Source organism: Amphiprion ocellaris, chromosome 23, assembly GCF_022539595.1.
Source record: "Amphiprion ocellaris isolate individual 3 ecotype Okinawa chromosome 23, ASM2253959v1, whole genome shotgun sequence".
NCBI classification, from domain to species: Eukaryota; Metazoa; Chordata; class Actinopteri; family Pomacentridae; genus Amphiprion; species Amphiprion ocellaris.
The window spans coordinates 25,788,080-25,810,152 of record NC_072788.1 but is presented as its reverse complement, the minus strand read 5'-3'; the positions used below and the strand labels follow the sequence as shown (position 1 = coordinate 25,810,152).

Here is a 22,073-nt window from a genome sequence, read left to right as displayed (position 1 = left end):
GCAGGAAGTACTACACACACACACACACACACACACACACACACACACACACACACACACACACACTCATACTATACAAACACACTCTACACACTCTACACACACGCTCTATACACACACACAACCACGACCACACTAAGAATTGCACCTCTTTGCAGATTGTCTCTGAGTTATTTAGTTGCATCTTTGTGGGTTTTTTGTGTCTCTTTGTGGTTGTTTTGTGTCTCTTTGTGGTAGTTTTGTGTCTCTGTGGTAGTTTTTCAGACATTCTGCTTGTACAGTGCTGAGGCTGCAGTGCATTGTGGGTGTTGGAGTTCAGCAGCTGCAGCAGATTGAGACTCACACACAGTGAAAGTTGTGTGACGTTCCTGAGTCGCTGCATTCCTCAGGTGAACACACCTGGACCAGCTCAGACCTGACAGCAGGCAGTCGCAGTACTAACACGTCAGTACTTTAACCCCATTACTGCGTGTACTTGTACTGCTGCTGCAGGTACAGACAGGTAGAGCTCTCTGCTGGACACCTGAACTACCTGGTCACTGGGCGGGGCTTCCACCTCGGGGAGATTAGTGAGGAATTTAAAGCATCAGTCAGAGACGAGTTTCTACAAGTCATCCTGTAGAGTACGTTAGCCTGAGGACACTGTGCAGCAGCATGAACACCAGTCAGGAAACAAAGTCAAACCTCAGAGACTCCACTCTGGTTCTGAGTCACAGAGAGGAAGGAGAGACGCAAACCGCCGTCCACCCAGTCGTCTTTTTCCATCAACACTCATCCATGTAGACACTGAAGTTAATAGAAACCCTGAAGGCCCTGAAGGAACTCTGCACTTCTTTAATGCTGTTGACCTCTGAGCTGGTTATCCATGTCTGCTTCACATAGAAGGAGTCATAGTAGCACTAATCAGGAGGTCTAAAAGGAGTCATAGTAGCACTAATCAGGAGGTCTAGAAGGAGTCCTAGTACCACTAATCAGGAGGTCTAGAAGGAGTCATAGTACCACTAATCAGGAGGTATAGAAGGAGTCATAGTAGCACTAATCAGGAGGTCTAGAAGGAGTCATAGTAGCACTAATCAGGAGGTCTAGAAGGAGTCATAGTACCACTAATCAGGAGGTATAGAAGGAGTCATAGTAGCACTAATCAGGAGGTATAGAAGGAGTCATAGTAGCACTAATCAGGAGGTCTAGAAGGAGTCATAGTAGCACTAATCAGAGCTTCCAGATGAAAGTTTGCTGAAGAACATAGTGTCTCCTCTAGGATTGTTTTCAGCAGCAGCAGGTTCTCTGGGAGCTGTGATGCATAAACAAACGACACTTGACTGCAGATTTTACTTGTACAACCTATTTATTGAATGTCCAGTTGAAAATGGCTTTTAAAGGCTGAATGTTAAAAAATACATTTAAATATTTGAAGAAGCTCATCTGAAAATGCAGTCAGCTGTTACATCAGGGAGTGCAGATATTAGCTTAATGCTATCAATAGTTTACTCATGTTAGCGACAGTGAGTTGGCACCGGGTCTAATTAACTGAAACTACAGATATGCTACGTAGCGCTAGCTGGACATCAATATTTAGAGAATGTCTGTTTAACTTGTAGAATCTATTATGAGTTGTTTTAAGCTAATAACTTTTCTCTGGTAAGTCGCTGTCTTATTTTCCAAGACGTCATTCCTCTGACTCTGCTGGACGTGACTTTCAAGGGGTAATTAATGTCGTATTAAACCGACGTATGAAAGTGTAGATATGAGCAGGATAGTTATCTGTAGTTGACCTTAGTACTCATGAGAACCTGACACAGTGCAGAACTCTGCTGCGAAGGTGGAGACAAGTGGTGGTGGTGGATTTGCCACAATAACAAAAAAAAAAAGACATTTGAAGGAGTGGCAGCTAGGATTCAGGAATGGTGGGCCGCCGCTGCTGAATCAATGTAGAGGAAACACTGACATGAGAAGAAGCTTGATGGATGCTGGAGAACATTCTTTGGTCAGATGAAGATCACTGAGTCAGGCTCAGATGGAGTCCAGATGTTTGGTGAGAACCTGACCAGGATTACCATAGTGGATCATAGTCCTGACAGTGAAGCACGGAGGTGGCGGTATGATGATCTGGGGCTGCATGAGGTCAGAAGGTTTGGACCAATTTTTAGTTGTTCTGAACCAATTCTTGGTCATTCTGGAACAATTTTTAGTCATTTTGGAAACATTTTTTGTCGTTTTTTTTTTTTTGTCATTTCGGAGCAATTTTTTTCAAAGTCAACGAGTCAAAGTGGGTCCTGAAGGCAGCAGAACCTCTGAGGTGTTCTCCAGAGAAACGTAGAGCAACACAACCCCTCCAGGAGAGAGCAGCTGAAGAACACAGAGAAGAAGCTGAGAAGATGGTTCTGGTTTCCTCCATGAGGAGGACTGAAGGAGGAACCAGAGAACCTCCCCTTAGTTCCACTGAATGTAACCTGTAGTTAGTAATCTGATACCAGACACACAAGTAATCTGATTACTGGATGCAGGTTTGAATCTTTTGAAGTTCAAGTTGAGCTCCATTTATGGAGGTTAAAGCAGAACCTGCAGCAGAGGAAGAGCTGAATGTCAACACACACACACACACACACACACACACACACACACACACACACACACACACACACACACACACACTCAGTCAGTAACTTGATTTGTGAGTGAAGTTGAAAGCCGTCGCAGTGAGGAAGTGGTGTTTCTGTCAGTCACACACTTTACAGCTTTGAAGAGTGTGAGGAGTGTGTGTCCTTATAAGGCAACGCAGACAGGATGTGTGTGTAGCTGTGACACACACACACACACACACACACACACACACACTGAGCCTGCACACACTGTTCGACACTGAAACCTTCTCATCGACTCGCTGCTTCACAGAAAACAAGTTTAAACCGCAGAGCGCCTTCTGCACAGGCCACGCCCACTTCCTGTCACTGACTTCCTGTTCACAGTGTCTCTCTCACACACTCACACTCACACACACTTCCTCCACCCTGTCAGCTGTGCACATCACCACTAAAGGCCAGAACCATCAGGACTATGACCAGTTTATAAACAGTGAAGCACGGCGGTGGCAGCATCATGCACAGAGCTGCAGGAGGTATTTATAGATGCACCAGGCATGTACACAAACACACACAGTGAACACACACACATGTTGTTGTCCTGGAGGTAGGACATGTCTGCTGAACCTGAGGTCTCCACCTGGTTCCTCACCTGGTTCCTCACCTGCAGACCTTCAGCCTTTCAGCACCAAACCTGACTGGAACCATCTAAATAAACCAGACTGCTGCTGCTTGTTCCCTCCATAGAACCGTCCTGCTGCCCCCTGCTGGACTCAGGAGGACACAACATGTGGATCAAACCAGCCACACCATGAATCCTGCTTCTGTCTACAGAAACCCACAAGTCTGAAGGTGTTTTCAGGAAAAGGTTCACCAACCTCATCTTCAATAATAACATCTGAAGAGATTTAATGCAGTGAGATGAAGAAAACCTTAGAAGATGTGACTAAAGAGGAGGAGTTAGAAGAAAAGTCTTCTTCCTCTGTAGAAAAAAGTGGTTTTCAAGCCGTTCCAGCTCCTGAAGTTTGTTGTAAACCCAGTGGTGTAGTTTACTCTGCAGAAAGGGTAGAACAATTATAAGACAGAAACACTAGATCTGAGGAGAACGTTACTATAAACAAGTGAAATGATCTGTCCATGCCGTAAATACATTCACTGGATCAGAAATCTACAAATAAGTTGTCCAAAAACATTCAAATGAGCTGAAAATGTTGATTTTCAGGTCAAAATACTTGAACTCAAACCTGATGTTGCCCAATAATGAGTGAAAACCACTAAATATAAGCAAATAATTCCTTTTTTTAACTTTTTATTTTCTTATTTGTAGCAAATCAGTGTTTAAAAACCAGGAAACGTTCCTCAGTGAAGTAAAGATGAGTCAGTGCTAGTGCAGTTTGACCACACTGTGTCCTGACAGAGTTGGTTTATCCTGAAATAAACCTAAATCCATGTAAGAACTGAACCCAGAAACCTAAAACCAGACCTCATTGTGAGATTAAACATCTTGACTGATGATAGAAATCACAACCAGGACGGCATGTATGAGTTTTTGAACATTTTTTGGTGGGAAAAAAAAGAAATGTTGGAAATGTTTCTTTAAGAACATTCACATAAAAGTCAACCAAAATCCAGTGAATTTCACTGGATTTATGTTGATGGATAAATCTGGTTCAGATATCTTATCAGCTGCTTTGCTAATAAATTCTTAAAACTGTAAAGAGACTTTATGGACACCCTGAACGTAACACAGTCGTCCTAGAATGTAGTTTTTACATATAGAATTTAACAGTTTAGAAAATGTCACCGACCCTGAATCATTGCTATAAAAAATGTCTCTCTGGTCTCTTTCAGAGCAGGAAAACTCAAAGGACTGACGTCATTAAGGTGTGACGGACATCAGCTGGAAATACACAGAATATACTGGATTTAAAAAATACTGTTCTTTAAAAATATGTTGTAGACATTTTGCATTTTTGATCATCTGAATCTGTTTATTGAGATCTAGTGTTCAATAGAGTGATTTAATATTAAAACAGTTAACAGGAAGTGGTTGCTGAACTTACCCATAATGCCTCAGGCTCAGCGGTGTGCAGTGGAGACGTGGAGACGCCTGGTTTATCTCGTCTTTGTTCTAAAGATGCTCCTCAGCCACATGAACGCAGTTCATGGTTGTAGTTCTGGATCTTTGGTTCCTGTGGAACTGATGGCTGCCAGCAGGACTTTAGCTTTAACTCGTTGTTTCTCCTCCCCTCTGTATTTAACACAAATAGTGGTTTTAGCTGTAAGCTGTTAAGTTGTTAAGCTATAGTTTAACCCTCCTGTTGTCTTCTTTTACAGGCACCAAAAAATATTAACTTGTCTGAAAAAAATCCCAAAATACAGCAAAAAAAATTCCCCAAATTTCTGATAATTTGCAAAACCTTCAGGAAGAAAATTCCAATAATTCCTTAAAAGTTTCCCTGAAAAGTTTTATTTAAAAAAAAAAAAAAAAAAAAAAAAATCCCTCAAATTTGGCAAGAAAATTCTTGTAAATATTTTCAAAAATGAGTAAAAATCTTCCAAAAAATCCTAAAAATATCTAAAGTGATTCCATAGATATCAGTAAAATTTCTAATATTTTCTTAAGAACAATCATAAAAATCAACCAAAATCCAGTGAAATTCACTGGATTTTGGTCGATTTTTATGTGATTGTTCTTAAGAAACACTTTTAACATTTTTTTTCCACCAAAAAATTTCCAAAAATTTCCCAAAAATGTTGAAAATGTGGACATCAGAAGTTTCCCACATTTTCAAACTTTAAAACGGGTTAATTTGACCCACAGGACGACACAAGGGTTAAATCAAACACAACCATGTTGGTCCCTGAGATTATGAATTTTTTATTTTTGTTTTGTATATTGTTTCTCTGTTATGCTGTGGTTTTACTGGTCTGTTCCACTGGAGATCAAACTGGGCTGAATGTGGAACCTGAACTAGAATGAGTTGGACACCGCTGTTCTAGAATGTTGTCAGGTTGAAATGGACGTGGAGAATCCAACACTGAACATGTGGAGAGAAAAGTCAAAGGTCTTTTGGGAGCACAGGTCATGAAATCTGTTGTCTGTGAGATGATAAATCCTCAGCGGTAATCAGTCCATCAGTGGGAGGTCTCTGATTATTATAGATGAGGACGACACTTTAGCAGCGTTTGGACTGATGAAGGATGTATTTTTGATCGACTCCTCTTCTGTTGCTTTTGAGGAAAAACTTTGAATCAAGACTTGCTGGTCTATGAAGTGGTAGTGGTCACTTGTAAACAGGCCACAGAATGAACACACAAACTCACTGATTAGTCTTCATATTTCCTGTTAGCTTTAGAGAAAGTATGTTTGTACCAATAAAATACAGTCTTTGTGATGTTGCTGCTCACAGAAATCAGCTGAGGATTAGGGATGCTCATGAGTACTGGTTGAACATCTGTTGCTATCAGCCCCGTTGATGAACATCGGTCATCAGCAGAAAACATTCCGAGCAGAAAATACTTCCATTAGGCGTGGCATGGACCCTACGTAAACTACGAAGGAAGTGGTGAGGTGTATGGTGGGAAAAAAGGTGAAGAAGAGGAGAACGAGTGAACAAGCTGAAATGGTCCAACGCTAGTCAGTGGAGAAAACCAGTGAAAAGAAAGTCAAACCAAATGTTTCAGTGTTTCCAAAAGCCCGCCGCTTCGTCGGATGCTACAGCTGGAGCTAACGTTAGCGAGTCCCTCCAGGATTTCAGGGCGTTTTTCCAGATTGTTGCATCCCTAAAATGCCTGAATTCACAGCAGCTTTCCTAAAAAAAAAATGCGAAGTTTTCAGCGTTTTTGTTGCAATGAAATTGTGGGAGACAGTGACAGTAGCCAATCAGCTTTTAGAACACGTTTCAACATTTTACTTGACAATATTTCTTCCTAAACTAAATCTTTAACTCCAACCCATTTTCATGAGCTGGCACACCACGGTGGGAAACTAGCAGCAGCCAGATACTGGTTTAACTGCCAAAATCTAATGACAAAATGATGTAAAACAGTCAACATGTGACGCCAAATGACCTCATAAAGACATAAAATGACCAAAGAATGGCACAAAACAACCACAAAATGATGAAAAATGACCAAACTGGGACGTAAAAAGACGTAAAATGACCAAAATGTCACAAAGACCACAAAAAGATATAAAACAACCAAAATAAGATGCCAAACTACCACAAAAGGATATAAAACAGCCAAAATAAGATGTCAAAACACCACAAAATGATGCAAAACAACCAAAACAAGATGCCAAACTACCACAAAAGGACCTAAAACAGCCAACATGTGATGCCAAATTAACTCATAAAGACATAAAATGACTAAAGTATGACACAAAACAACCACAAAATGATGAAAAATGACCAAACTGGGACGTAAAAAGACATAAAATGACCAAAATGGGACACCAAACTACCACAAAAGGAATGAGTTATTGAAAGTTGAGGTGTGGACCACTGGTGTCATTTGACTGTTTACATTTTTCTGATACTAATGATGGAACTGAGAGTCAACAGGAACTTTAGTGCCTCTTCAAGCTTCAGAAAATTTTGTGTTTGCACCATTTGTTGCACTTGATTGCTGAAGCTTTATTTGTCTTTATATATTATCTATTCCTTTTTCTTTTTTTGAACTTATTTGTCTTGTCGCTGGCTGTTCAACGGTTAACTAAAGTCCAGCTGCTGCCGGACAGATGTTGATTCAGGATGGGGTGGACGAGGCTGGGAGGGAAAAACCAGAGAATACCCACTGGAATAAACTACAAAATCACCAAAAAATCACAAGAAGATCACCACAAAACCACAATAAAATCACCAAAGAGGCAAAAAACGGCCACAAAGAGAAACAAAATGACCACAAAGAGACACAAAACAACCACAGAGAGACACAAAACAACCAGAGACACAAAACTCAGCTTTCATTAAACAGGCTCATTTAAAGGCTGAGGTGTAAAGAGTTTCAGACGTCTGGACGATGTTTTAACTCTAAAAAGACTCGTTTTAAAGTCACACATCTCCAGGAAAGTTGGGAAAAGTAAAAAGTTGTGTCATGGAGTTTAAAGGAAAAATGAGAAGAACAAGCTGAGGCTTAAAACTCTTTATTAATCCGCCCTCCAATCCAGGAAGTAACCGGCCGTTACCGTGGTGACACATCCATCCCATGATGCCGTGGAGTCAGGTGAGTCACACTTCTACAAATAAGACTTTACATTATTAATATTAATTACCTACTTTATTTATGTTCTGATCTTTACAAAAAGAATCAAAGAGCCAGTCGGACCGTACCAAGTCAGCCAGCCTGGGGGGGGGGGAGGGGTGATGTGGTACGACCCGCATGATGTCACAGGAACAGTTCATGAAACACTGTTGGTTCAGAATGAGGCGAGTCACACAGTCCTGGTGCTGTGAATGTGTAGTTGTAGGTGTGTAGTTGTGGTGTAGCTGTGTAGTAGGTGTAGGTGTGTAGTTGTGGTGTAGCTGTGTAGTAGGTGTAGGTGTGTAGTTGTGGTGTAGGTGTGTGTCAGCGGTCCAGGACGTAGGTCTTGTAGAGGCGGTTCATCTGCTCCAGGAAGATGAAGGTGAGGACAGTGTGAGGTCCCAGTCTGGCGTAGTACGGAGTGAAGCCCTTCCAGAGGGAGAAGAAGCCTTCAGAGCCCACCACCCTGACCAGCACCTCCTGGAGACACACAATGGTAACACAACGTTAACACAACCACCCTGACCAGCACCTCCTGGAGACACACAATGGTAACACAACGTTAACACAACCACCCTGACCAGCACCTCCTGGAGACACACAATGGTAACACAACGTTAACACAACCACCCTGACCAGCACCTCCTGGAGACACACAATGATAACACAACGTTAACACACCACCCTGACCAGCACCTCCTGGAGACACACAATGGTAACACAACGTTAACACACCACCCTGACCAGCACCTCCTGGAGACACACAACGGTAACACAACGTTAACACACCACCCTGACCAGCACCTCCTGGAGACACACAATGATAACGTTAACACACCACCCTGACCAGCACCTCCTGGAGAAACACAACGGTAACACAACGTTAACACAACCACCCTGACCAGCACCTCCTGGAGACACACAATGGTAACACAACGTTAACACACCACCCTGACCAGCACCTCCTGGAGACACACAATGATAACGTTAACACACCACCCTGACCAGCACCTCCTGGAGACACACAATGGTAACACAACGTTAACACACCACCCTGACCAGCACCTCCTGGAGACACACAATGATAACGTTAACACAACCACCCTGACCAGCACCTCCTGGAGACACACAATGGTAACACAACGTTAACACAACCACCCTGACCAGCACCTCCTGGAGACACACAATGGTAACACAACGTTAACACAACCACCCTGACCAGCACCTCCTGGAGACACACAATGATAACACAACGTTAACACACCACCCTGACCAGCACCTCCTGGAGACACACAATGGTAACACAACGTTAACACACCACCCTGACCAGCACCTCCTGGAGACACACAATGGTAACACAACGTTAACACACCACCCTGACCAGCACCTCCTGGAGACACACAATGATAACGTTAACACACCACCCTGACCAGCACCTCCTGGAGAAACACAACGGTAACACAACGTTAACACAACCACCCTGACCAGCACCTCCTGGAGACACACAATGGTAACACAACGTTAACACACCACCCTGACCAGCACCTCCTGGAGACACACAATGATAACGTTAACACACCACCCTGACCAGCACCTCCTGGAGACACACAACGGTAACACAACGTTAACACAACCACCCTGACCAGCACCTCCTGGAGACACACAATGGTAACACAACGTTAACACACCACCCTGACCAGCACCTCCTGGAGACACACAATGATAACGTTAACACAACCACCCTGACCAGCACCTCCTGGAGACACACAATGGTAACACAACGTTAACACAACCACCCTGACCAGCACCTCCTGGAGACACACAATGGTAACACAATGTTAACACAACCACCCTGACCAGCACCTCCTGGAGACACACAACGGTAACACAACGTTAACACAACCACCCTGACCAGCACCTCCTGGAGACACACAATGGTAACACAACGTTAACACAACCACCCTGACCAGCACCTCCTGGAGACACACAACGGTAACACAACGTTAACACAACCACCCTGACCAGCACCTCCTGGAGACACACAATGGTAACACAACGTTAACACAACCACCCTGACCAGCACCTCCTGGAGACACACAACGGTAACACAACGTTAACACAACCACCCTGACCAGCACCTCCTGGAGACACACAACGGTAACACAACGTTAACACAACCACCCTGACCAGCACCTCCTGGAGACACACAACGGTAACACAACGTTAACACACCACCCTGACCAGCACCTCCTGGAGACACACAATGGTAACACAACGTTAACACACCACCCTGACCAGCACCTCCTGGAGACACACAATGGTAACACAACGTTAACACACCACCCTGACCAGCACCTCCTGGAGACACACAATGGTAACACAACGTTAACACACCACCCTGACCAGCACCTCCTGGAGAACCACAATGGTAACACAACGTTAACACACCACCCTGACCAGCACCTCCTGGAGACACACAATGGTAACACAACGTTAACACACCACCCTGACCAGCACCTCCTGGAGACACACAACGGTAACACAACGTTAACACAACCACCCTGACCAGCACCTCCTGGAGACACACAATGATAACGTTAACACAACCACCCTGACCAGCACCTCCTGGAGACACACAATGGTAACACAACGTTAACACACCACCCTGACCAGCACCTCCTGGAGACACACAATGGTAACACAACGTTAACACACCACCCTGACCAGCACCTCCTGGAGACACACAATGATAACGTTAACACAACCACTCTGACCAGCACCTCCTGGAGACACACAATGATAACGTTAACACAACCACCCTGACCAGCACCTCCTGGAGACACACAATGGTAACACAACGTTAACACACCACCCTGACCAGCACCTCCTGGAGACACACAATGGTAACACAATGTTAACACAACCACCCTGACCAGCACCTCCTGGAGACACACAACGGTAACACAACGTTAACACAACCACCCTGACCAGCACCTCCTGGAGACACACAACGGTAACACAACGTTAACACAACCACCCTGACCAGCACCTCCTGGAGACACACAATGATAACGTTAACACAACCACCCTGACCAGCACCTCCTGGAGACACACAATGGTAACACAACGTTAACACAACCACCCTGACCAGCACCTCCTGGAGACACACAATGGTAACACAACGTTAACACACCACCCTGACCAGCACCTCCTGGAGACACACAATGGTAACACAACGTTAACACACAACCCTGACCAGCACCTCCTGGAGACACACAATGGTAACACAACGTTAACACAACCACCCTGACCAGCACCTCCTGGAGACACACAATGGTAACACAACGTTAACACAACCACCCTGACCAGCACCTCCTGGAGACACACAATGGTAACACAACGTTAACACAACCACCCTGACCAGCACCTCCTGGAGACACACAATGGTAACACAACGTTAACACAACCACCCTGACCAGCACCTCCTGGAGACACACAATGGTAACACAACGTTAACACAACCACCCTGACCAGCACCTCCTGGAGACACACAACGGTAACACAACGTTAACACAACCACCCTGACCAGCACCTCCTGGAGACACACAACGGTAACACATTAACATCCATCCATCCATCCATCATTCATCCATCCATCATTCATCCATCCATCCATCCATCATCCATCCATTCATTCATCCATCCATCCATCCATCATCCATCCATCTTTCATCCATCCATCATCATCCATCCATCCCCATCCATCATCCATCATTCATCCATCCATCCATCATTCATCCATCCATCCATCCATTCATCATCCATCCAAACAGCTTGAGAGAAACTTTTCAGGAAGAAGGTCAAGTTTTCAAAGATTAGTGTCTCTTGGTGAAACAGTTTTTGGTGAAAAAGACGGGGATGAAAAAGGTAACATCTGTAGAAATGAATGTCATCTGTAGAAAACCTAGAGGTAGAAAGGTTCCAGTCGTCTGGATATCTGTAGAAAGGTTCCAGAGTCAGAGCTGAACCTTCTGTGGAGAACGTCTGAGGTTCTTCAAAGTGAACGTTTTTGTTGAGAAGCTTCAGAAAAACTATAGAAGATGTAAATAAAGTCCACTCACCAGACTGTTCTTATACTCGGGCTTCCCGTCGATCATCCTCATGTTCTGGATCCTACCAACACAGAAAACATGATCAGAGCCCCGACACCTTCACCTGGACCTTCACCTGGACCTTCACCTGCTCTGATTGGTCAGTTCTCACCTGGTCTTCACGATGTCCACGGGCATGGAGGCTGCCGTGGTAACCAGGCCGCTGATCATACTGGCACAGAAATGACACAGGATGTCGTCTCCGAAGTATCCTGGAGACATGAACAGGAAGAACCCACTGTGGATCACTATAACCCACTGTGGATCACTATAACCCACTGTGGATCACTGTAACCCACTGTGGATCAATATAACCCACTGTGGATCAATATAACCCACTGTGGATCAATATAACCCACTGTGGATCAATATAACCCACTGTTGATCACTATAACCCACTGTGGATCACTATAACCCACTGTGGATCAATATAACCCACTGTGGATCAATATAACCCACTGTTGATCACTATAACCCACTGTGGATCACTATAACCCACTGTGGATCAATATAACCCACTGTGGATCAATATAACCCACTGTTGATCACTATAACCCACTGTGGATCACTGTAACCCACTGTGGATCACTGTAACCCACTGTGGATCACTGTAACCCACTGTGGATCACTATAACCCACTGTGGATCACTATAACCCACTGTGGATCAATATAACCCACTGTGGATCAATATAACCCACTGTTGATCACTATAACCCACTGTGGATCACTATAACCCACTGTGGATCAATATAACCCACTGTGGATCAATATAACCCACTGTTGATCACTATAACCCACTGTGGATCAATATAACCCACTGTGGATCACTATAACCCACTGTTGATCACTATGACCCACTGTGGATCACTATAACCCACTGTGGATCAGTTTAACCCACTGTTGATCACTATAACCCACTGTGGATCAATATAACCCACTGTTGATCACTATAACCCACTGTGGATCACTATAACCCACTGTGGATCACTATAACCCACTGTGGATCAATATAACCCACTGTGGATCACTATAACCCACTGTGGATCACTATAACCCACTGTTGATCACTATAACCCACTGTGGATCACTATAACCCACTGTGGATCACTATAACCCACTGTTGATCACTATGACCCACTGTGGATCACTATAACCCACTGTGGATCACTATGACCCACTGTGGATCACTATGACCCACTGTGGATCACTATGACCCACTGTGGATCACTATGACCCACTGTGGATCAGTTTAACCCACTGTGGATCCGTCCTTACCTGAATCGAGCAGCGCCTGCTTGGACTGAGAGTAGGAGGCGAGCTGAGCAGCATTGACCACCACTGCCCGGGCCATGGTGGGAACACAACCCTGGAGAACAGAGGAACAGATGGTCACCATGTGGGAGGAGATACCTCCACCAGGAACAGAGGAACAGGTGGTGACCATGTGGGAGGAGATACCTCCACCAGGAACAGAGGAACAGATGGTCACCATGTGGGAGGAGATACCTCCACCAGGAACAGAGGAACAGGTGGTGACCATGTGGGAGGAGATACCTCCACCAGGAACAGAGGAACAGGTGGTGACCATGTGGGAGGAGATACCTCCACCAGGAACAGACACGACTCTCCTCTCAACATGCTTCTACTTCTCATAACTATAGCTGTTCTATTGATCAATTAAATCTGAGAAATTTATTCAGTCTACGGATTTAGCTCAGTGTGTGAAGATGATGGAGGTGAAGGTAGGTAAGGGTGATGATGAAGGTGATGATGATGAAGGTGGTGCAGCTCACCCTCCACAGCGTGGCCACGCCTTCTTCTCTGGTGATCCTGGCCAGGGCGTTGAAGACGTTGGAGTAGCCCCTCCTCTGGTCTGGAGGCAGCCTGCAACACACAGACAGCTCAGCCAATAACCAATCAATCAGTCATCAATCAGTCATCGATCAGTCATCAATCAGTCATCAGTCAGTCATCAATCAGTCATCAATCAGTCATCAGTCAGTCATAGATCAGTCATCAATCAGTCATCAGTCAGTCATCAATCAGTCATCAGTCAGTCATCAATCAGTCATCAATCAGTCATCAGTCAGTCATCAATCAGTCATCGATCAGTCATCAGTCAGTCATCAATCAGTCATCGATCAGTCAGTCATCAATCAGTCATCAGTCAGTCATCAATCAGTCATCGATCAGTCAGTCATCAATCAGTCATCAGTCAGTCAGTCATCAGTCATCGATCAGTCATCAATCAGTCATCAGTCAGTCATAGATCAGTCAGTCATCGATCAATCATCAGTCAGTCATCAATCAGTCATCAGTCAGTCAGTCATCAATCAGTCATCGATCAGTCATCAGTCAGTGATCAATCAGTCATCGATCAGTCAGTCATCAATCAGTCATCAGTCAGTCATCAGTCAGTCATCAATCAGTCATCGATCAGTCAGTCATCGATCAATCATCAGTCAGTCATCAGTCAGTCATCAATCAGTCATCAACCAATCATCAGTCAGTCATAGAACAGTCAGTCATCGATCAGTCATCAGTCAGTCATCAATCAGTCATCAGTCAGTCATCAGTCAGTCATCAATCAGTCATCGATCAGTCAGTCATCGATCAATCATCAGTCAGTCATCAGTCAGTCATCAATCAGTCATCGATCAGTCAGTCATTGATCAATCATCAGTCAGTCATCAGTCAGTCATCAATCAGTCATCGATCAGTCAGTCATCGATCAATCATCAGTCAGTCATCAGTCAGTCATCAATCAATCATCAGTCAGTCATAGAACAGTCAGTCATCGATCAGTCATCAGTCAGTCATCAATCAGTCATCGATCAGTCATAGATCAGTCATTAATCAATCAATCATCCATCGATGGTCCTCACCGTCCATCAGCCGTCATCCTGATCAGAGCGACCTCTGCTGGAGTTCCTACAAATGCTCCTGTAGCTCCAGCTGTCATCCCGATCAGAGCCTGCAGGGGGAGCAGCACAATACCAGTTAGACCAGTCTGACAAACAGCTGGAACTGGTTTCACACCAGTTAGACCAGTCTGGCAATAGCTGGAACTGGTTTCAGGCCAGTTTAACACTAGGTTAAAACCAATTCACACCAGTTAAACAGCAGCCTGAAACCAGTTTAAACCCAAGTCTAAAATTAGTCTACACCCAAACTTAAAACTCAGATAGAACCCAGTTTAAAATTTGTTTAAATCCAGTCGAGAACCCAGTTTAAAACTAGTTTAAATCCATTCTAGACCCCAATTTAAAACTACGTTAAAAACAGTCTAGAACCCAGTTTAAAACCAGTTGAAAACCATTCTGGAACCCAATTTAAAACCCAGTCTAGAACCCAGTTTAACATTCAGTCTAGAACCCAGTTTAAAACTAGTTTAAGTTCAGTGTAGAACCCAGTTTAAAACTACTTTAAAACCAGTCTAGAACACAGTTTAAAAACAGTCTAGAACAGTCTAGATCTAGTCTAATCCTAGTCTAACACCAAAAAAGCCCAGGGCTGTGAACTGGGGACCAACGGTTCTCCTTCAGACCGGTGGAGACCAAACCTTGAGGAAGAAGTTGGGTGGTCTACCATCTTCTCCGGTCATCTTCTCAAACAGGATGGTGTAGATCCCCAGACGGGTGGTGGTGTAGGTGGCCTGGCGGAGGAGACCTGCAGACAGCCTGAGGGAAAATAAATATTAATAATAAATAATAATAATAAATATTAATAACAGCCTGGCAGAGGAGACCTGCAGACAGCCTGAGGGAAAATAAATATTAATAATAAATAATAATAATAAATATTAATAATAGCCTGGCGGAGGAGACCTGCAGACAGCCTGAAGGACAAGAAATAATAATACTAAATATTAAATATTATTATTATTATTATTATTATTATTATTATTATTATTAATAATAATAATAATAATAATAATAATAATAATAATAATAATAATAGTAAGGGTCCTCTACCCCGTGTAGATGCCTCCAACTCCCTCGTTCTTCAGGATGGAGAACAGAGCGTGGAAGCTGGTCTTGTATTCTCGGGCCTTCGTCCCCTGACCACTCAGCTGCATCCTGTTCTTCACCAGGTCCAACGGCTGGACAAACACTGTAGCTCCCATCCTGCAGGGACACAGGTGAGACAGGGGAGAGAGACAGGTGAGACAGGTGAGAGACAGGTGAGACACAGGTAGACAGGTGTAGTTAGACGCTGGACCAGCTCCAGCTCAGACTGCAGTCCTGAAATGTGAACCTATAAGCAGCTTTGCTCTGAGAAGCAGCAGCTGATCACTAATCAGATTAGAGAACAATCAATGTTTCTGTGATGTCAGAGGCTCCACGATCAATAGAGTCCAGTGTAGGTGGAACTCTGCAGCCAGGACTTATCAGCTGGAACTTTATCAGCAGCTCAGAGTCCAACTCATCCACCTCTGGATGTTTAAACTGGGTCTGGGTTTAAACACTTTACAGAAAAACATCTCATTAACGACACCTTTACTCTGGTTTTACTAGTTATTTACCATCACCTTCATTTCAGTACAATATGTGTGTGTATATATATATATATATATATATATATATATATATATATATATATATATATATATATATATATATATATATATATATTAGTGGTGGGACGCGATTAAAAAATTTAATCTAATTAATTACAGGCTTTGTAATTAATTAAACGCAATTAATTGCAGTTTTGTCAAATAGCAATATTTGATGCAATAAGTGAAGTTTTTCAATTCAAATAAAATTGTGGTTGACAGTTGAATCAATGAATAGACATATACGTGTTTATAATTTAAAATTTATTTTAAAAAAGGAAAATGGGACATATAGAAAAAAGTGATTTTAATGACTTAAAGCCTGAATTTAGTTGTTTTTTCCACTGTATGGCACATAAAATCAGCATAAGTAGTTCAAGGAGATGCAGAAATTTGAAAAGCCACAGATTCATTCTGTTTTCATCTTTTCTGGGTCTGATAAATGGTGGAATTTTGATGGTTCTTTTTATAGGAATATCAATTTTTATTTATGTAATTTTTTATAAACAAAAAGTTTATAATGAAGTTATTAAAAGAGATATTTTTGTTGTTTAGGTTCTTCCTCCTCCAAGGAAGCAGAGCCTCGATGGAGTAAAAACTTAAACCACAAAAATGTTTCATTTCTATTTATCTGCATTTTTCATCTGTCTGCTACATTCACAGATTACTGCAAATCTAAGTGCAATTAGAGCGATTTTATTCAACATTTTAAGACTTTCTGTAAACTCAAGCACTGTCTAGAAAAGTGGTCTATTATGGGATGGCTACACCGTTAGCCGTTAGCATGACTCGTAGCTAACGTTAGCTCTGGTGCTAACAGCAACATGTTTTACATTGAGGTGATACCGTCGGCTTGAAGTGACGCAGTGATCAGAAAACTCTTTGTTGTACAATTTACACACAACCAGGCTTTTATCCAAGCTGCCATCAGGAAGATTTTTAAAAGGAAACTTTCTGCCCAACAAGCTCAATCTGCTCTTCCTTCATTGTTCACCAGTACCTGACTTCACTCAGTGCTTCCTGTGCTTCTTCTTCATGGCTACAAACAGACTTTAGGTTCATTACCGCCACCGACTGGGCTGGAGTGTTCATCAGAGTTACTGGTGTGCCAGAAATGAGGGAACAGAGGAGGGTGCAAGTAATAGCGTTAATATTTGTAACGTGTTATTTTAGCTGTAATTAATTAATTAATTAATTAATTAATTAATTAATTAATTAATTAATTAATTAATTAATTAATTAATTAATCAATCAATCAATCAATCAATCAATCAATCAATCAAAATTAATGCGTTAATGTCCCAGCCCTAATATATGTATATATATATATATATATATATATATAGACATATAGACAAAAAAAATAAAATATATACTTTTTTGCACATTTTTTAGCAAATAATAGTAAATCGAACAGTGGGTTTTACAGGGTTAATTTAATATTTAATACAATTTTCCCTTCATTTACTTTAATTTCTTTTTTCCTTTAGTATTTTCTCGATAATTTTTTTCTTTATTTGCAATTTTTATTTTTAAATCACTTTAATTTCATTCCGTTTTTCATGAACATTTTTTTCTTTTGAAGTGATTTTGATAGAAGTTTTTCATATTGCATGTTTCAGTTTTTATTTGTTTCCTTTATCACTTGTTTATTTTAATGACACTGTTTATTGCTGTTTACTTTTTACTAGTATTTTATTTTGTTTTCTCCGTTTTTTTTTCTGTTTTATTTCACTTACTTGAATTTACCCGTGTCATTAGGTCTGACTTCAGTGTCTAGTAGAATATTTTTTCTTTTTATTCATCATTTGATACGTAGACGGTTACCTGAAGACTCGCTGTAGCTCAGATCATTCAATCCTGAAATTTAACATCCAGGTGAAGCCACTGGATGTCGGTTTAAAAATCAGTTTAGAAGAAATCATGAAGGATAATTCCTCAGAGATGTAATGATATTAAACAGTTGTACAGCATGTGGAGCAGACAGTTAGTTCCTCAGTGCTGGAAGTCGGCCAACATGTGGGACGGTCGGTGTAGATTCAGACTCCTGTCAGGAAGGACGACTTTAGACGGGTCACGACATTTACAGCAGCAGCTGCTGCAGACACACTGTCTGTCTGTGGACATGAAGATATGTCAGTCTGTCAGAGACGCAAAACCACCACAAAGAGACACAAAACAACCACAAAGAGACACAAAACTACAGAGAGACACAAAACCACCACAAAGAGACACAAAACCACCATAGAGACACAAAACAACCACAAAGAGACACAAAACTACAGAGAGACACAAAACCACCACAAAGAGACACAAAATTACCACAAAGAGACACAAAACCCACCACAAAGAGACACAAAACCACCACAGAGACACAAAACCACCACAAAGAGACACAAAATCACCACAAAGAGACCCAAAACAATCACAAAGAGTGAGAATATAAGAACAAAGACATGAGGTCTGCTCCAGCTGAGGTCTTCTATCTGGAACTGAACAGAAACAGCAGCTTCTTGTTTATATCCAGAGAAGATTAAAGGTCGCTAAAGTGTCCAAACGTTGGACTAAAGTGTTTCAGTCGGGACCAGAGCTCCAGGGTTCAGGTAATCAGGGTGACTCCAGGTTAGACTCTGGGTTCCCTTCTGACTGGGTTCATCTCCATGGCAACGGATGCTGAATCTCAGTAGGATCATCATCAGGAGATCCAGAGGAGCTCACAGCAGAACATCAGAGTTTGTGGAGCTGCTGGAGATTTAAAACCATCTCATTGTTCTGTGTCTGTGGCTGGAACAGAAACTGTCCTCTCTGCTAACAATTAGCATGCTAACAGTCTGCAGAGGAGAAAGCTCCGCCTTCACAGCTGGACATGGGTCCTCCTGGACGCCCTAAACTCAGCTGGAGTCTCGGCTTGTTCATCCTGCTAGCATGAGCGGTGGTTAGCACTAGCCTGCTAGCATTAGCCTGCTAGTTGACCCCTAAGACACCAAAACAAGCAGCAGTTTAAACACAGCTTCAGCATGCTAATGTCAGACCTGTTCCTGATATGTTCTTTACTGTAGCTCACTATGGTCTGGGGGATCACAGCTGTCCCCCTAACTCCACTGTCCTGTCCTCCTGTCCCCCTGACATCAGTCCCCGTCCTAGGCTTTCCCCCTGACATCAGTCCCCCTGTCCTAGGCTGTCCCCCTGACAACAGTCCGCCTGCTGGGAGCTAGCTGGTTGGACCGGGTCGATGCTGACCAGGTGTCAAAAAGGACACGGATCAGAGAGCTGATGGAGACACAAGAACTACTCACTGTCAGCTAGCGTTAGCAGCTAGCGTTAGCAGCATTTACAGCACAACAGCTCGTTATTAAACGGAGGTTTCATCACAAGAACGCTAATGTGTGTTGGCTTCTCTGTTAGCTGTTAGCTCCTCTGTTAGCTCCTCTGTTAGCTATTAGCTCCTCTGTTAGTTCCGCTGTTAGCTCCGCTGTTATCTGTTAGCTCCTCTGTTAGCTCCACTGTTAGCAGCCTGACCCCTCTCATTAGCATGTTAGCCTGACATCTTACCCGGCTAAACCTCCGAACAGGAACTTGATAGCCTTCGGAGAGGTCTTGGGCTTTGCCTCCGCCATGTTTACCCCGGTCGGTCGGTGGGTCAGTGGCCGGTTCAGAGTCCCGCTGCCGGCGTGTCTGTGGGCGGGTCGGTCCACCTGCTCTCTCAGCGGGACAGCAGCAGCAGCGGCCAGGGCAAGGTGACTCTCTGCAGCGGTCACGTCCGGAAACACGAGTCCGGCGGACCAATCAGGAGGCGAGGACGAAAGGACACGAAGAGTGACGAAAAGCGACGATTTTTATGCTGCATTCAAATGCTCCGCTAAAGCTCGTAAATGTGAACTCAAACTACAAATTTTAAGATGGCTGTGAAATTGTTAAGGTTTAAATAGTTAATGTAATATTGTGAAAACGACGTTGATGTTAATAAATTATAGTTGAATTAATCAAGAATAATTCTGATGTACATAGAAAAGGTGGTAGAGAAAATACTGTGCAGGGACAGTTGTTTGATGTAGAGGTCTAGCTGAATTTCCGACAGTACCTGAAAGCAACTAAAACATCATAAGATAGATAAGATAAGATAAGATAAGATAAGATAAGATAAGATAAGATAAGATAAGATAAGATAAGATAAGATAAGATAAGATAAGATAAGATAAGATAAGATAAGATAAGATAAGATAAAAACTTTATTGATCCCACAGTGGGGAAAGTTCACCGTTACAGCAGCTCCAAGGAGAAAAAAAATCGTATTAAGGCAGTACAGAATAAATAGAAACACAGTGTAAAAACGCAGAGAACATTATATACACAGAAGATTTTTTTTAAGGAGACTATTTACATGAGGTTGAAACAGTTGTTGCACATAAGTGGTCTGTATATGTGAGGGAGAAAGTACAGCAGTAAACAGTACATGGTGGAGTTTATAGTGCAGCATTGTACAATCTAACAGATGCTGGAATAAACCACCTGCGGAAACGTTCCTTCTTACATTCAGGGTGAACCAGTCTGTTGCTGAAGGAGCTTCTTAAGGAGTTCACAGTCTGATGCAGAGGCTGGGAGGAGTTTCTGATGATAGAAGACAGTTTATCCAGAGCCCTCCTCTCTCCCACCACCTCCATGGAGTCCAGGGATCAGCCACAGACTGAGCTGCTCTTTTTATCAGTCTGTTTAGTCTGTTCTTATCACGCTCAGAGCATCCTCCTCCCCAGCACACCACTGCATAGAAGACCATGGATGCCACCACAGTGTCATAAAAGGTCTTCAGCAGTGTCCTGCTCACACCAAATGATGTGAGTCTCCTCAGCAGGTATAGACGACACTGACCCTTCTTATACAGCGAGTCAGTGTTATCTGTCCAGTCCAGCTTGTTATTTAGGTGAACATCCAGGTACTTGTAGGTCCTCACTCTCTCAATGTCAAGTCCATGGATGTTCAGTGGTGGAGTGTATGAGGGTTTCCTGTGGAAATCAATCACCATCTCCTTTGTCTTGCTGGCGTTCATTTGGAGGTGGTTCTGCTCACACCAGTAGATAAAGTCCATGATGACCTTCCTGTACTCACAGTCATTCCCCTCTGACATGCATCCTATGATGGCAGTGTCATCAGAGAACTTCTGGAGATGACAACTGTCTGTGGAGTAGTGGAAGTCTGATGTATAGAGGGTGGAGAGGAAAGGTGAGAGTACTGTACCCTGGGGGGCTCCTGTGCTGCAGACCACCACATCAGACACAGTCCTGTAACCTCACATACTGAGGTCTGTCTGTGAGGTAGTCCATGGTCCATGCAGCCAGCTGCTCACTGATTCCTGCTCTCTCCATCTTCACCCTCAGCAGTGAGGGTTGGATTGTATTGAAGGCACTGGAGAAGTCGAAGAACGTCATCCTCACGGTGTTTCTAGTGTCCTCCAGGTGAGACAGAGATCTCTGCAGCAGGTAGAGGACAGCGTCATCCGTCCCAATCCCAGGCTGGTACACAAACTGCAGGGGATCCATGTT

The 22,073-nt window shown here is 43.2% G+C and overlaps 1 protein-coding gene across 3 annotated transcripts; it reads right to left on the bottom strand.

The window, feature by feature from the left end:
* Positions 1 to 7,712: 7,712 nt before the first annotated feature.
* slc25a11 (solute carrier family 25 member 11) lies at positions 7,713 to 20,295 on the bottom strand. Of its 3 annotated transcripts, none has more exons than XM_055007420.1 (10): positions 20,089 to 20,295; positions 15,953 to 16,105; positions 15,541 to 15,658; positions 14,864 to 14,952; positions 13,772 to 13,862; positions 13,254 to 13,344; positions 12,090 to 12,189; positions 11,948 to 11,999; positions 8,125 to 8,306; positions 7,713 to 8,088 (listed from the first exon to the last, which is right to left on the bottom strand). In XM_055007420.1, the coding sequence occupies exons 1-9, from the start codon at positions 20,151 to 20,153 to the stop codon at positions 8,151 to 8,153; spliced, it is 915 nt and encodes a 304-aa protein (XP_054863395.1). In that variant the 5' UTR covers positions 20,154 to 20,295; the 3' UTR covers positions 7,713 to 8,088; positions 8,125 to 8,150. The 3 variants fall into 3 exon arrangements, with proteins under 3 accessions (XP_054863395.1, XP_035814570.2, XP_023149187.2); XM_035958677.2 differs by adding an exon at positions 18,364 to 18,653 and having other exon boundaries at positions 7,713 to 8,306; positions 20,089 to 20,235; XM_023293419.3 differs by having other exon boundaries at positions 7,713 to 8,306.
* Positions 20,296 to 22,073: the final 1,778 nt, after the last annotated feature.